Raw genomic sequence first — 17,640 nt, forward strand, 5'->3', positions numbered from 1 at the left:
TGGAGTGGCACCATCAATTCCCACATGACACGCTGTAAACACCTGCCATTTATATCAATACAACCCTCTCCTGGAGGGTGCACTTGTGGACTGTATAGTAACCATAACGTTCAGAGGTAAACCACTTGCCATCAGATTGGACCTTTCAGGGGCCAAGCCCACAGATTCCAAATGTCCGGCCGCGGGTGCCAGACCTGCACTGGCGCCTGGAACAACAGGTCCATGGTCAATGGGAGTTGCCACGGGTCCCCACCTAAAAGGCGAATGATCTCCACGAGCCACAAAGGGTCAATGAGGCACCCTTCCCAGCGTGGGCTGAATCAAAGGTGTATTCATTACAACGATTCTGTTGCAACACGTTTCGTCTGTTGCAAAACGTTTTGCAACAGAAACCGTTTACTCTAAACGCTCTTCAACATGACATTAAAGCTGTTGGGTTTTTAAATGGAAGTTGTAGTTCATTTTAATTGTATGGTTTCCACGCGTTTACATTCCAATCCGAATAGTCTGCGAAGTGTTTGGCATCTATAAATTATAGATTTTCCACGCACTGTGTGAAAACACTAATTGTCGGCTGTTTTTCTCGATAAGCGACCTAAGTGCTCCGTTGGGAACGGATGCTCTCGTTCACCAGTGGCCTCTGACAGTCCTTTATGTATTTCTCCATGTGGACATGGGGTGTATTCATTATGACAATTCTGTTGCAAAATGTTTTGCAACAGAAACCATTTACTCCAAAGCCTGTTGAGGGTTTTTTCTTAAATGGAAGTTGTAGTTCAGTTGTGTCTCTCTTCCAAAAACATATGCATCTGGAAGAACTTGGAAGGAACCCTGCGGATTTCACTCGTTCTTCCAGATGCATATGTTTTTGCAATAAAATGCTAAATCATTAATTAAAAATCATACAATGTGATTTTCTGGATTTTTGTTTTAGATTCCGTCTCTCACAGTTGAAGTGTACCTATGATAAAAATTACAGACCTCTACATGCTTTGTAAGTAGGAAAACCTGCAAAATCGGCAGTGTATCAAATACTTGTTCTCCCCACTGTATCTTGAATAGATTAAGTAATACACATTTCTTGGGCACTTGACTCTAATTGCTCCTGTAAATTGCTCTGGATAAGAGCATCTGCTAAATGACTAAAATGTAAATGTAATCCAGATTTCTGGAACAGCCCCCTTATTTGATCACATCACTGATGGATGATATTGTTTTCATCAATATTGTAGCAGACTACTGATTATGTGTGTGAAAGAGTGGAGAGATTGAGGGTGAAAACGATGACTTACAGATGTGACGATGAATGCTGATTTTGTGTCAAAGCTTAGAAGAAATTTTTTAAACACATCTCATTTGTTTCAAAGGTTTTATTCTGCAACAATGCACAGTTTATGAATTACGGGTCATGTAAAAATCTATGATGACTCCCAAATCTCAACCTAGGAGTCAGACTCTACAGAACACATCCCTTTAAGGACCCATTTACAGATTGTACAAATGGTGACAAGGATGGGATGATTGTATGGTTTTCCATGGCCCAGAATCCAAACTTACTAACAATACAATAAGTACACTAACATACTGATATTAGTAAGCTTATTAAAGGTTTTCTAAAGTTACACAGGAAACATTCAAAGAAATAAGTGCTAATTACGGTAATAAAGTGCCATCCAACAATCGGATTATAAAATATAGGGATTTATAATTAAAATGAGGTATGTCCGCTGTTTTGGTCCCGTGGCTACCACGTTGTAAGAGTGTGAAGCGAACCCCTGCACATGCGCATATACTGTGTGAGAGCGAAGTCTTGCATCTTGCTCATCACAATATCTGCGTTGCTGCTTGTGCAACGTCATTTGGCTGACTCTACCTTTAATAAGGACTCAACTGTATCTACTACCAAGAGCAGAAAGGAACAGCGGGAGTGGAGCCATCCCAGTGCCAGACTTGAGGATGGGAATACTCTGATTGCATCCCAATAATCTCTCCTTTCTCTGTGCACTTGTTCACTTCCCTTCATCATACATTTTCCTCTAGCCCATGCTTACACCAATCCAATGCTTTTAACTGTATGGGGAGTAGTGAATGAGTGCACACTACAGAAGTAAGGAGAGATTATTGGGATGTAGCTGAAGGTCAGAAGTGACATTTGGGTTAGGGGAGAATCACTGGACCTTCTTGGGGGGGTCTGGGATGCTCTCGGTCAGAGGGGTGAGGCTGAGGAGCAGGGTGTGACGCTCGTAGGCCTTGGTCTTCCTGAAGTTGGCGTCGGTGCCATGTAATCTGTCCAGAACCCCCAGGACTCCAAAGTTCTGGTTGAACCTGCAGAGATGGAGGGTAGAGTACATTATTAGTACAAAAGAAAACACAGTGTACTGTACTTAACGTTTCCTCCTTTGAATTTTACTTGTACATCGCCTGGCTAAAGCCACAGACTCGCTGTGTGTCAGGCAGGCTAACTTGTCCATGGAACAAATCCCAAACCAATCCCAATATCTCACCCTTTTGCACGCATCAACTCCCCTTTTCGGATCGGGAAGGAGTAGATTTAATAAGCTGTAACCAATATTACAGAAAAATTCCACCTAGCCTTCAGAAGAGATATGTGGAGGAGCTATTACCACACTTTTAATTTCTGCCATGGCCGGCAGAGTCAACAAAGTCCAAAGTACAAACAAAGAACTGGACAGGGATTCACAGTATTAAAATGAAGATGCCAAGAACAGTGTGCACTATATCAGTTAACATACCAAAGTTCCCTCTGGGAAAATAAAGTTATTCTGTGTATATCCCAAATGGCACCCTATGTCCTTTATAGTGCACTATTCTTAACAAAGTCCCATAGGGCTTTGGTCACAAGTAGTGCGCTACATAGGGAATAGGGTGCCAGGTGGGACGCAACTCTATCTTGCATAAGACAGGACTCACTTGAGGTGGTGGTAGTCGTGGAACTCGGGGGAGGGCAGGAAGGGGAGGTGGTAGCCACAGTGGGAGATGGTGGTGCTGACCAGAGCCAGAGCGTACCACAGGGTGGTTGTGACAAGGTGGGAACCCAGGATCACAGGGCCGATCAGAGCAGGCAGCATGTTGGACAGCTGGGGGTGAAGCGGGACCATCAGCAACATGGTTTTACATTGTTTAGAAATAGGCTGCATGGTTATAAATGATCTGCTTACAAGATTATCCACACTGCAGTGTTTCAAGCTATGGTCCCCTAGTCTGACTTTAAGAGAGAGAGAAGAAAGAAAGAAAGAGGAGTGGACAGGCATAAAGTGCTCACCACGTGCTCCAGAGGATGGGCGTAGAGAGAGACCACTCCGATGGGAGCCGTCCACTCATGGTGCTGCTTGTGGAAATGCTTGTAGAGGGCAGGATGGTGGAACAGCCTGACAGGGAGGGGATCACAAGTTAAATGTCAGAAAGGTGTCAGAGACTGTCGAAGATACTGTCAGGGTGAGTTGCACTTTCACTCTCAGCTCTCTTGTATACTGAACAAAAATATAAACGCAACATGTAAAGTGTTGGTTCCATGTTTCATGAGCTGAAATAAAAGATCCCAGAAATGTTTGATACCCACAAAAAGTCTTACTTCTCTCACATTTTGAGCACAAATTTGTTTACTTTGTGAGTATTTCTCCTTTGCCAAGATAATCCATCCACCTGACATGTGTGGCATATCAAGAAGCTGATTAAACAGCATGATCATTACACAGATGCACCTTGTGCTGGGGATAATAAAAGGCCACTAAAATGTGCAATTTTGTCACACAACACTACACAACCAATGTCTCAAGTTTTGATGGAGCATGCAATTGGCATGCTGACTGCAGGAATGTCCACCAGAGCTGTTGCCAGAAAATGTCTCTACCATAAGCCGCCTGCAATGTTGTTTTAGAGAATTTGACAGTATGTCCAACCGGCCTCACAACCGCAGACCACGTGTAACCACGCCAGCCCAGGACCTCCACATCCAGCTTTTTTACCAGTGGGATCGTCTGAGACCAGTCACCCGGACAGCTGATGAAACTGAGGAGTATTTCTGTCTGTAATAAAGCCCTTTTGGGGGAAAACTCATTCTGATTGGCTGGGCCTGGCTCCCCAGTGGATGGGCCTATGCCCTCCACTGCAAGGCTGTACAGAATAAAACATATTCCAAAGCATGCATCCTGTGGCAAAGCAATTCACTTTTTGGCGTGAACACAAAGTGTTATTTTTGGGGCAAATCCAATACAACACATTACTGTGTTCCACTCTCCATATTTTCAAGCATAGTGGTGGCTGCCTCATGTTATGGGTATGCTTGTAATCATTTAGGACTGGGGAGTTTTTCAGGATAAAAAAATAACGGAATGGAGCTTAGCACAGGCAAAATCCTAGAGGAAAACCTAGTTAAGTCTGCTTTCCACCAGACACTAGGAGACAAATTCACTTTTCAGCAGGACAATCACCTAAAACACATGGCCATATCTACACTGGAGTTGCTTACCAAGAAGACAGTGAATGTTCCTGAGTGGCCGAGTTACAGTTTTGACTTAGAAATCGACTTAAAAATCAATGGCAAGACTTGCAAATGGTTGTCCAGCAATGATCAACAACCAATTTGACAAAGCTTGCTTGAAGAATTTTGAAAAGATTAATGGACAAATTAACACACAATCCAGGTGTGGAAAGCTCTTATAGACTTACCCAGAAAGACTCACAGCTGTAATTGCTGCCAAAGGTGATTCTACAAAGCATTGACTCAGGGAGTGAATACTTACGTAAATGAGATATTTCAGTGTTTCATTTTCAATACATTTGCTAAAATTTCTATATACAGTGAGGGAAAAAAAGTATTTGATCCCCTGCTGATTTTGTACATTTGCCCACTGACAAAGAAATGATCAGTCTATAATTTTAATGGTAGGTTTATTTGAACAGTGAGAGACAGAATAACAACAAAAAAATGTTATAAATTGATTTGCATTTTAATGAGGGAAATAAGTATTTGACCCCCTCTCAATCAGAAAGATTTCTGGCTCCCAGTTGTCTTTTAAACAGGTAACGAGCTGAGATTAGGAGCACACTCTTAAAGGGAGTGCTCCTAATCTCAGCTTGTTACGTGTATAAAAGACACCTGTCCACAGAAGCAATCAATCAATCAGATTCCAAACTCTCCACCATGGCCAAGACCAAAGAGCTCTCCAAGGATGTCAGGGACAAGATTGTAGACCTACACAAGGCTGGAATGGGCTACAAGACCATCGGCAAGCAGCTTGGTGAGAAGGTGACAACACTTGGTGCGATTATTTGCAAATGGAAGAAACACAAAAGAACTGTCAATCTCCCTCGGCCTGGGGCTCCATGCAAGATCTCACCTCGTGGAGTTGCAATGATCATGAGAATGGTGAGGAATCAGCCCAGAAATACACGGGAGGATCTTGTCAATGATCTCAAGGCAGCTGGGACCATAGTCACCAAGAAAACAATTGGTAACACACTACGCCGTGAAGGACTGAAATCCTGCAGCGCCCGCAAGGTCCCCCTGCTCAAGAAAGCACATATACAGCCCGTCTGAAGTTTGCCAATGAACATCTGAATGATTCAGAGGAGAACTGGGTGAAAGTGTTTTGGTCAGATGAGACCAAAATCGAGCTCTTTGGCATCAACTCAACTCGCTGTGTTTGGAGGAGGAGGAATGCTGCCTATGACCCCAAGAACACCATCCCCACGTCAAACATGGAGGTGGAAACATTATGCTTTGGGGGTGTTTTTCTGCTAAGGGGACAGGACAACTTCACCACATTAAAAGGGACGATGGACGGGTCCATGTACCGTCAAATCTTGGGTGAGAACCTCCTTCCCTCAGCCAGGGCATTGAAAATGGGTCGTGGATGGTTATTCCAGCATGACAATGACCCAAAATACACGGCCAAGGCAACAAAGGAGTGGGTCAAGAAGAAGCACATTAAGGTCCTGGAGTGGCCTAGCCAGTCTCCAGACCTTAATCCCATAGAAAATCTGTGGAGGGAGCTGAAGATTCGAGTTGCCAAACGTCAGCCTCGAAACCTTAATGACTTGGAGAAGATCTGCAAAGAGGAGTGGGACAAAATCCCTCCTGAGATGTGTGCAAACCTGGTGGCCAACTACAAGAAACGTCTGACCTCTGTGATTGCCAACAAGGGTTATGCCACCAAGTACTAAGTCATGTTTTGCAGAGGGGTCAAATACTTATTTCCCTCATTAAAATGCAAATCAATTTATAACATTTTTGACATGCGTTTTTCTGGATTTTGTTGTTGTTATTCTGTCTCTCACTGTTCAAATAAACCTACCATTAAAATTATAGACTGATCATATCTTTGTCAGTGGGCAAACGTACAAAATCAGCAGGGGATCAAATACTTTTTTCCCTCACTGTATATTTTTTTCACTTTTTCATTATGGGGGTATTGTGTGTAGATCGGTGAGAAAAAACACCTATTTAATCAATTTTGAATTCAGGCTGCAACACAACAAAATGTGGAATAAGTCAAGGGATATGACTACTTTCTGAAGGCACTGTAATGATCTTTTCTTTGGAACCTCTCAGAGGAATGTGTATGTTTCCCCATATGTCTGTCTATTGTTTGTCTATCCTTTGCTTATCTTTGGTTACAGCACTTTCCACACCTTCAGCTAAATCAATTAGTACCTAGCCACAGCTATTACCTGTGTGAGTAGTAGAACATGACCTCCTCCAGCATGGCGCAGAAGGCCAACTCCAACAGGCCTCGGTGGAAGGTGGGCAGCTCTGGGCCGCAGGGATTCCCCCTATAAAACATAACCGCCCAGCACACCACCACCATGGGAGCAGAAATGAAGAGCTGGTTGAGGACCACAGTCTTCACAGCGTGGCGCAGCCTCACTGGGTCAACCTACGGGATGGGAGAATTTTGGTGGCAAATGTCAGGTCATCCATTTCTGCAATCAGCAGTCTTCTTGTTTATTGTTCACTTAGTTGAACGTGTTTTGTTTACTTCAAAGTCTGACATTTCTGCTAGTTTTTAAGATGTAAGTAGGGGTGCTATTTTATTTTTGTACATTTTACAAAAGTAGTGGACTGGGCCTTCACTAGTTCTGTATTAGCGGAACGATATATCCCAACCCCCGACTACAGCCGTATGTAGCTCGAGAAAAAAATGATTGTGTGAAAAAAATCGCAGCACCCCCAAACATCTTCCCGCGTCTATGCTCTTGTTTGTTGTGTACTTAGAATATTACTCTAGCTAGCACCATCAATCTTTCTTAGGAAACCACAATGTAGCACATTACAATAAAGTCATTTATTGATAGTGTGTTCATCCGTCTGAAAGAATTTGGATGGTATCCATGACAAATTCACAAGCCAATCCAGAGCTGGATAAATCAAACACTTGCTACATACTAGTGGGAGTATACATCACTGTATACCAGATTTAGAGAGACCATAGTAACATCATAGTAATGTTAATTCAGAAATATATTTATTCCAAATGAATTAAACAGATTTATGCTTTATAATCAGATAAAGAGGTTATGTCCCGCTGGTAAAATATAGTTATCCTCGGTCCTGTCTCATGTTTCCTGAGCTTTGCACCCTCACATTGAAAAGTCATCACTGACCTTTGAAACTCACAGGGAAGTTCTTCGATATCTGGCTACATTATTTGCTGTGCGTGTTACCTAAGGTGATTATATCTAGCTGCATTTGGCATATATTATAAACAGGTAATGTTTATGACTGATAAGCGCTTTGAGTAACGCTATGTCACTTAAGTATCTAATCATCCACGGATTGCAGGAGGGGGCAGGCTAGGGTAACCAGCGGTCATCAGTAATTGCAGTCGTTATCTCGCTAGTGTCCTGTAAAACAACATCTATTAATCAAACGCAGTAAGAGGACTTTGGTCCGATCGACTGATGGACATGCCCTTCATTGAGACCTGAGTTTTTCCTGACCACGTGACCTGGACATGCAACATGAACAGGAGAGAAACTCTTGGCCCTATTTATGATGACTCTGAATTTCACAACACACATGCTAGTACAAACACACGTGCACGCGAGAGCACACACAACTCCTTTGACTAGAGTGAAATGTGAGGCTTTCATAAGGACGATCCTGATTTGAGTCCTTCCTGCCTACTGTAATAAATGGAGGTCATGGTGAGATACAGCAGTAAAACAAGATTAGATTGACTGTACCGGGTTGTTCTTGTCCACCTGTATTCTGTAACGGGTGATGAAGTTGGGCATTCCAGTGTAATCAACCAGCATGAGCAGAAGATTGGACCCCCAGAAAGCCACAATTGGCACAAACATCGCCCCTGTTCAGCACAACCGAAATCAATGCATTACATACAATACAAAACAACAACCGCATCATGTACACATGAACCAATTCAAGATACAGCATGTCCTAACATTATCTAAGAACAGCTCAGCATGCTTCACTCCATCAGTGCATTAACATCTCATAAAAGTGATATAAAACCAAAGATGGTGACTGAATTACCGCCCTCTCATATCCCAAAGCAATATTACATCATGTCCATCTGGCTAAATAACAAGCAAACTTTCTCCTGATGTTCCCTGTCAGACAGTTTTCTATTTACAAGACCCTTACAGTGGGGGAAAAAAGTATTTGATCCCCTGCTGATTTTGTACGTTTGCCCACTGACAAATAAATTATCAGTCTATAATTTTAATGGTAGGTTTATTTGAACAGTGAGACAGAATAACAACAAAAAAATCCAGAAAAACGCATGTCAAAAATGTTATAAATTGAGTTGCATTTTAATGAGGGAAATAAGTATTTGACCCCCTCTCAATCAGAACGATTTCTGGCTCCCAGGTGTCTTTTATACAGGTAACGAGCTGAGATTTGGAGCATACTCTTAAAGGGAGTGCTCCTAATCTCAGCTTGTTACCTGTATAAAAGACACCTGTCCACAGAAGCAATCAATCAATCAGATTCCAAACTCTCCACCATGGCCAAGACCAAAGAGCTCTCCAAGGATGTCAGGGACAAGATTGTAGACCTACACAAGGCTGGAAAGGGCTACAAGACCATCGCCAAGCAGCTTGGTGAGAACGTGACAACAGTTGGTACGATTATTCGCAAATGGAAGGAACACAAAATAACTGTCAATCTCCCTCGGCCTGGGGCTCCATGCAAGATCTCACCTCGCGGAGTTGCAATGATCATGAGAATGGTGAGGAATCAGCCCAGAAATACACGGGAGGATCTTGTCAATGATCTCAAGGCAGCTGGGACCATAGTCACCAAGAAAACAATTGGTAACACACTACGCCGTGAAGGACTGAAATCCTGCAGCGCCCGCAAGGTCCCCCTGCTCAAGAAAGCACATATACAGCCCGTCTGAAGTTTGCCAATGAACATCTGAATGATTCAGAGGAGAACTGGGTGAAAGTGTTGTGGTCAGATGAGACCAAAATCGAGCTCTTAGGCATCAACTCAACTCGCTGTGTTTGGAGGAGGAGGAATGCTGCCTATGACCCCAAGAACACCATCCCCACCGTCAAACATGGAGGTGGAAACATTATGCTTTGGGGGTGTTTTTCTGCTAAAGGGACAGGACAACTTCACCGCATCAAAGGGACAATGGACGGGTCCATGTACCGTCAAATCTTGAGTGAAAACCTCCTTCCCTCAGCCAGGGCATTGAAAATGGGTCGTGGATGGGTATTCCAGCATGACAATGACCCAAAACACACGGCCAAGGCAACAAAGGAGTGGCTCAAGAAGAAGCACATTAAGGTCCTGGAGTGGCCTAGCCAGTCTCCAGACCTTAATCCCATAGAAAATCTGTGGAGGGAGCTGAAGATTCGAGTTGCCAAACATTAGCCTCGAAACCTTAATGACTTGGAGAAGATCTGCAAAGAGGAGTGGGACAAAATCCCTCCTGAGATGTGTGCAAACCTGGTGGCCAACTACAAGAAACGTCTGACCTCTGTGATTGCCAACAAGGGTTTTGACACCAAGTACTAAGTCATGTTTTGCAGAGGGGTCAAATACTTATTTCCCTCATTAAAATGCAAATCAATTTATAACATTTTTGACATGTGTTTTTCTGGATTTTTTTGTTGTTATTCTGTCTCTCACTGTTCAAATAAACCTACCATTAAAATTATAGACTGATCATACTTTTTTCCCTCACTGTATGTGCTAAAAATGTCACTGCACTACTTTTGACCAGGGCCAATAGGGCATATTTAGGGAATAGGGTGCCATTTGAGACCCACCCTTTACAAATCACATGACATTTTTACATTTTAGTCATTTTAGCAGACGCTCTTATCCAGAGCGACTTACAGGAGCAATTAGGGTTAAGTGCCTTGCTCAAGGGCAGATTTTTCACCTAGTCGGCTCGGGGATTAGAACCAGCGACCTTTCGGTTACTGGCACAACGCTCTTAACCACTAAGCTACCTGCCGCCCCATCATCTCTAGACAGATAATGTTTGTGTCTAATAATGAATGGAACATAAATATACTTCACAACTCAATTCTGGGGAGAAGACTTTGTTTGTCTTTTTTATGTCACCTAAATATCAGCACTGTGGAACATCAGAATTCCAGGAGAGAGTTGTACTGGGCTGCTCGCCACAGTCTATTCCTTCCTGTTCCTTTGTGCAGCCCATAATACTTCCTTTAGTTTATGTCAGATGATATTTCCAGCCTGTCTATTCATAGATGGCGTGTCATGCTGTTATGTAGCTGTATGGGTAAATGTTTTGTTGTTGATGTTGTTGTAGCGAAGGTGAGTTGGACTCATGCTATCGTGATGAGGTAACCCTGCCTGTGACTTAAAATCAGTGTCACCCTCAGCACAAGTGGGAATTTCCTCTTGGTCTAATGCTTAAGATGTTGTTTTCCCAAGCGGGACACCAGGGTTCAGATCCCACCAGTTACATTGTCTCTTACCGGCATAGAACAAGGCTGTCTCGTGTCCCTCCCACCTCTGGTGCACTTTAGTCCACTGGTTTTGCCAGAAGTCTCCTGATGCTCCCCAAAACCTCTGCAGATGCCTGGGAGGCACAGGGAAAAGGCTAAGGTTTCAACTTGTCCCACAAATATGTGGTCGCAATAACAATTCATTATTGTGCTTATTACTGAAAACATCCCTGTCCCTAGATGCTGTGTTAAGGTCTTGTCGTTATTACCATGTTAAGGAGTTCCCGAAGGCTGCCAGGACAAAGAGGCTAGATCCAATGACGATGACCGCTTTCATCACTGAGTCCCACAGGCCTCCTGGGGCCTCCTATAGGAAGAGAAAACCACATCTTTAAAAAATCAGCTCTCTGGCCCAACAGTCAGGTTATAACACAGTGGACAAAGTGATGAACTTTCTGTTTATCTGTAACTGTAAATGTCAAGTCTGGGTGATCTTTTTTAAATTATTTTTTTATGTAAATGTATGAGCTGTGGAAATGAATTTCCTCTTCAGAGGACAATACAATTGATCTAACCTATGGAGCTACTCTGCTATTGTGTACCTCTATAAAATGTACATTATCAGTCTATTTGAAATATGTTTAACAGCCATAGAACGCTTTTAAACCTTTGGTTACATCGTTGTGTCAACTCTTTTCCAAAGGCTAGGAACGCCTTGGACACTGGAGGCAAACCAGCCAGAGAGGCAGAGCCACTCAAGACCTGTGTCCAGTGGGGCGACAACTCAGAGTATTGACTTCACTGTCAAATGAAAATTAACCTTAGTTAAGGAGGCTTTGAAAAAACATGACAACAGTGTGCACCATCGATCCGCTGAACAAAATGTTCTGGTTGGCTCCACAACTAACACTCACTCACATGTATGTATCTGACTCCTTGTGCAGAAAGAGACTATCCTGGGTACCAGTCTGTTTAGCTAATATTCCACACCTTTTAGTCTACTATGGAGTACAAGGAGTGGAATGTTAGCTAAACAGACTGGTACCCAGGCTAGAAAGAGACTATCTATGACTCAGTCTTACTTATTCAACAAATGCCTTGTAAACCTCCAGATGTCAATTACACTGCATGATTCAGGGCGGATGTTCTTACCTGTCTTCGACTGCTTGCGTTCATTTGGAGAGGGACCTGACCGTTGCTGTTCATTTGGGCGACTTCCACCGTCATGTCTTAAAAGAAAACACATTTAATGTACAGTGTAGGCTACCACACTCTTATGTAACATGTTTTATTTTCACAAGCCCTAGCTGGCACTTTTGTTGTCCTGATGATTTCTATTGTCCAAAGTCCTGTCTTATCATATGATTTTACAATAATAGATTGTGGCTGGAATTTACAGTTGCAGGTTGATGTATAATCTGATTATATAGAAGTGTGCTTCTATATTGTTTAAATGATAACGTGCACTTTAACAAAAGCTTGCAGTGAAAAACATCAACATCTAATCAGGGTTTATCTGTTGGATCAACAAGACAACAGTCTATTTACATAGGGCAACAAAAGCAGGCTAGTGGAAATTCTGCATGCAAAGCATAGGCCCAATTTGTAGACCTACTCTTAAGGAGCCTAACATTCCCCTTACTTTTCAAGGTCCAAGGAACTTATACCGTATGTTATTTTCAGAGGTAGACTGGCTCTGACAGCCATCTAAACGTGAAACGATTCTCAATTGCGATACGGTTCTAGAAACATAAAGCCATTTACTTTCATATCACATCAAAATAATTTCACAAATGCAAAATACACACACACTGTAGGCTACACTGTTTTAACCGGCTTTATCACGGTTGCAGCCAAAAGTATTTTTCAGCGATAACACGTTTCTGGCAACCTTCTTCCTGTTACACACAGGTGTTTGACGCGTACTAGATAGCTAATTAGCACAGGTGGTCCCTCCGTCATCCGCGCTAAAAAAGTGGAGATAGGCTATGGTCGTGTATCAATTTTAACGTTTCATTTTTTGAAAAATGTTTCTCGCTGATATGAACGATAAGGTCCTTATGTTTCCAAAACCGTACCGCAAGCAATGCGTGTTAATGTTAAGACCGATCCAGAAGACGCCTTCCTCCAATGATGTGTAATGGAACTGAGTGTCATGATCAAGGGCTAAGGCCTAACCATCGGAGTCCAGGTAACCATCATCAGTCTTTTCCTGACTTATATTTTGTCAAGTAAAGCTACAGTTTGCTAAATAGACTGACTGCCCTATTGACTGACTACAATGCTTTTTACAGAATGCATAAGGCTCAGTGAAATTGATAGCCTGTAGAATACAGTAAGTAGCAAACTCCAGATCAGTATCCAATCTAACGTTAATAGAAGGAGATGAGAGCAATAGGTAGGTACTGGTAGCCTAATACTTACTGCGGCAGTTTCCTCGGTCGATCGCAATCTAAGCAATTGTGTTTCCAGTCCGTAGGCTATATACAGCCTATTATTTTACATAACAAAGTCGCAGCTTCAATTTGATGTTTTTACAACCCTATACGACTTATGATTGGTGGATAAATTGTCAGCTGACCATGAAAAACGCACGAAGCTGCACTTGCCTCGATGGCTTTCGTAATTTTCTATCTTCTACATGTATTCGGGTGAAGGTTGAACGAACTGTTCATTGCCTTTCCCCTCAAACAATGTCTGGGTTGAGCGGGTGATTTTCTTTTTTTTTCCCCCTGGGAAACGTTATGGTAGCCTATACTGACTTCGCCTTTTCCTGTTTAGATTCAAGATTGTGACTGAATTGGACCACTGTCAATTCCATATCTTAAATTGATCCTGTGTTTCTGGACCAGGCATGCACAAGTTTAGTATAGAATAGAAAATAACTACTTTATTTTTCCTGTGAGGGAACGTCTTGTTATGTTGACTTTGTTGCACAACATTCAACAAGTGATAACCAGACCGTTGTTCTACAGAGAAAGGGTGTGAAAAATAGGTATATGAGTGGAAATGGTAACCCTGGCAAGAGAGACTGATTAAACAGATTTTCGAACATAATCTATGTGAGAATATCAGGAGATGACAAGTCCTGTCTGCCCCAGGTTTTCCCCAGCTGTCGTACTATGCCAGTTACATGTGTTTAACTGAAAGTATTGCTTCTCCCAAGAGTTTATGGATGGATGTCAGATGACTATAAATCATCTGTATAACTCAATCTTCTGTCATATTATGGAGATGTTTCATATTGGTGATTTGAATGCTGTATAATGAAAGTGCACCCAACTGCTTGACAAATTTATTTATTCCCCTAATGCAAGTATTATGTTATGTAAATGTCAGTATGTATTTGTATACCAGCCGGAAACCCCCTGCCAACAAACACTACTCATGTAGTCAGTCATCTTTTTGACTCTGCTGAAAGAACAAAAGGCCACAGCATCTCTTTCAACTTTCACCTGATTAGCTTTGCCTAAATTGCCTTACAGGTAACATGTCTGCTATATCGCATATATTAAGTAGAGAAGCTCCAACGCACCTGCTAATAACCTACTGTACTCTGGCGTGCATTTCACTACTGAAACGTTGTACTGCAAGTACTGCAACATTGTTGTGTAACATAATAATAAGCCTATATTGGGGAAGCTTGGTTTTTGGGTGAAATATAATTAAATAATATGATGAATGTGAACCAATCTTCTAATCTAACCAATAATCACTTGACTTTCACTTTCTAGAATTCCACCTCTGACCTCTGACCTCTAACCCCAGACGGGTCACAGGAAGATCAACGTCGAGTTCCAGGCAGACTATATTGCATTAGTGGCATTGCATCAACCAATGGTTGAATCAATCAACAGCAGGCATCTGCAATGTAATCAGCCTGAAACGCAGCCCGCCCAAGTGTCTGGCATTGAGATGGCTGGACTGACTGTTCATTTACTTTTGGTAGAAACTAGAAGTTGTGGAGTCCTCTGACAGACAGCACCTTATGTGGAAGCTCACCTCTTGCCTTCTAGATTAGATGTCTTGTTCAACAGCCTAGATAATTGAGACTAGATCGGGAGAGACTGGTGGTGTTTCAAACATTTTTATAGGAAAGAAGGAAATACCACTTCAACCAATGTGAAATTCTACAATGCATTTGTTGGATGGTAGTCTGCTCTTACCATATTTGTTTTATTAGCACTTAAAGATGCATCTATTTGATAATGCTTTAGTACGTTTTTTTGTGAGGATCCGGTCTGTATCAATGGAAAAATATACAAGCATTTCCCTCACCAGACATATGCCAATGATCATTTATAGTAATGTAATAATGTACATGCCAATGATAATGTTCTCTCTCTCTCTCTCTCAATGCTGTAATGACCTCTAGTGTGGCAACAGCCTCACTGCACCTGCACATGTTCATATGTAGCAGAAGGGGATCTGTGAAACTCACCCCTCAGCCTGAAGTGTCTCCGCTTGTGCTGGCAAATAGCTAGCTTTTCGTTGGCGTGACTGGGTAAGATGCTTTAGGATGGCCGTTGTGTGTTTGCGAGGCAGAGGTCCTGGGTTTGAGCCTCGGTATGAGCTGAATCACGAGGAAGTGGTGGGCCTACTCGCTAAGCAAGCAGTGTGACATCCTTTACACATTAACATGATATCCAACCTCTGTCAAGATGTTTGATATTAAAAAGTTTGATAGGCTACAATTGAATTCTGCAGAACCCCCCCCCCCCCCCCCCCCACATCAATCACACATTTCCCGGAAAACTACCCTTTTCGTCCTGCTGTTGCCCTTGTTTACACTAAGCTGCACTGGGGTAAGACACAATGGAGCCGGCACGAGATGTCGGTTGGAAAACGTACCTTAATGCAGGGATGGGATATGCCACTGTACTTCAAATTTTACCTTTATCCACACTGATACATCGAGAAGATTGAAATACTGCTAGTTTTCCCAGAAAACTGCCCTTTTCGTCCTCATGCTAGCTAGCAGTAGGCACAACAGCCATTATGGAATAGTAGGTCGCCTTAAATAACAAAGGAGCTGATTGGCTGACACTGCCATTCCAAAGTTCCTGTGGTGGCTAGCATGAGGACGAAAAGGGCAGTTCCGACCTCAGTGCAACTCAGTATAAACAAGCGTAACGGTGGGGTTGGAATCTTCTGGTAATGGCTTAGGAATAAGGGCTTGTTAATAGTGGGCTTAGTGCACAGGGTTAAGATCTCAGCGCGCGCACATACCATTGAAGTATGTCTATAAAACACATAGGTTTCTTGCCCTCTGAAGCAATGACTAGTCTATTAATTCCAGAACAGTAGCGTATAGAGTGGTGAGTCATGTGCGCTCTGTAGAGTTGCTATTTTCTCGAGTTTTCACGCGTCAATTAACTTGTGACATTCCTGGTTTACTCATTATATTAATACAGTATAATTTGATCATTAAATACGATAATTATTTTTTAAAAAGTTTAACGCCCACACCAGCGAAAATTCACTTTTTTTCAGCTGAAACACGATGCCCAGAGCTTACCCGTGATGTTGCACAACGATTTAAGTCAATAAGTCACCGTTTGAGTCAAAGTATGATATATTTGGGCTTGAAAAGGGATTTTTCCGCATCTATGCCATGTGTTTCCTAATAAAATGACATACATTTCGATCTGACTATACGTGTCTTGCGAGGGCTGGCTTTAGTTAATTTGGAACCATCTACAAAACATGTACATGTATGGCCTCATTACTATCTGTTTACATCCTGGTGTTACGGCTTATTGCTGTCTGTAATGCACTTACACTATATATACCAAGGTATGTGGACACCGCTTCAAATTAGTGGATTCGGCTATTTCAGCCACACCTGTTCCTGACAGATGTATAAAATCGAGCACACAGCCATGCAATCTCCAGATAGACAAACATTGGCAGTAGAATGGCCTTACTGAAGAACTCCATTACTTTCAACATGGCACCGTCATAGGATGTCACCTTTCCAACAAGTCAGTTAGTAAACTTTCTGCCCTGCTAGAGCTGCCCCGGTCAACTGTAAGTGCTGTTATTGTGAAGTGGAAACGTCTAGGAGCAACAACGGCTCAGCTACGAAGTGATAAGCCACACAAGCTCACAGAACGGGATTGCCTAGTGCTGAAGCGCGTAGCACGTAAAAATTATCTGTCCTCGGTTTGCAACACTCACTACTGAGTTCCAAACTGCCTTTGGAAGCAACGTCAGCACGTGAACTGTTCATCGGGAGCTTCATGAAATGGGTTTCCATGGCCGAGCAGCCGCACACAAGCCTAAGATCACCATGCACAATGCCAAGCGTCGGCTGGAGTGGTTTAAAGCTCGCCGCCATTGGACTCTGGAGCAGTGGAAACGCGTTCTCTGGAGTGATGAATCACGCTTCACCATCTGGCAGTCCGACAGACTAATCTGAGTTTGGAGGATGCCAGGAGAACGCTACCTGCCCCAATGCAAAGTGCCAAATTTAAAGTTGGTCAATGGTCTGGGGCTGTTTTTCATGGTTCAGGCTAGGCCCCTTAGTTCCAGTAAAGGGAAATCTTAACACTACAGCATACAATGACATTCTAGACGATTCTGTGCTTCCAGCTCTGTGACAACTGTTCAGCATGACAATGTCCCCGTGCACAAAGCGAAGCCCATAAATAAATGGTTTGTTGAGATCGGTGTGGAAGAACTTAACTGGCCTGCACAGAGCCCTGACCTCAACCCCAT

General features: G+C 42.7%; 1 protein-coding gene across 1 annotated transcript; it reads right to left on the minus strand.

The window, feature by feature from the left end:
- Positions 1-1,355: 1,355 nt before the first annotated feature.
- Positions 1,356-13,435, minus strand: faxdc2 (fatty acid hydroxylase domain containing 2). Its single transcript, XM_084169813.1, has 9 exons — positions 13,345-13,435; positions 12,073-12,149; positions 11,190-11,287; positions 10,951-11,054; positions 8,209-8,330; positions 6,694-6,899; positions 3,284-3,389; positions 2,932-3,098; positions 1,356-2,325 (listed from the first exon to the last, which is right to left on the minus strand). The coding sequence occupies exons 2-9, from the start codon at positions 12,145-12,147 to the stop codon at positions 2,169-2,171; spliced, it is 1,035 nt and encodes a 344-aa protein (XP_084025939.1). The 5' UTR covers positions 12,148-12,149; positions 13,345-13,435; the 3' UTR covers positions 1,356-2,168.
- Between the last annotated feature and the right edge of the window lie 4,205 nt (positions 13,436-17,640).

This window comes from Coregonus lavaretus, assembly GCF_964263955.1.
Source record: "Coregonus lavaretus genome assembly, chromosome: 10".
Classification (NCBI taxonomy): Eukaryota; Metazoa; Chordata; class Actinopteri; order Salmoniformes; family Salmonidae; genus Coregonus; species Coregonus lavaretus.

What these genes read in the sequence shown, in the direction of transcription:
- faxdc2 (XM_084169813.1), bottom strand. Translation starts at nt 12,147, where the DNA reads ATGACGGTGGAAGTCGCCCAAATGAACAGCAACGGTCAGGTCCCTCTC. An exon ending in ACGCAAGCAGTCGAAGACAG is followed by an intron (nt 11,288 to 12,072) that starts GTAAGAACATCC and finishes CTCTTCCTATAG; the next exon opens with GAGGCCCCAGGAGGCCTGTG. An exon ending in GACAGCCTTGTTCTATGCCG is followed by an intron (nt 8,331 to 10,950) that starts GTAAGAGACAAT and finishes TGTGCTGAACAG; the next exon opens with GGGCGATGTTTGTGCCAATT.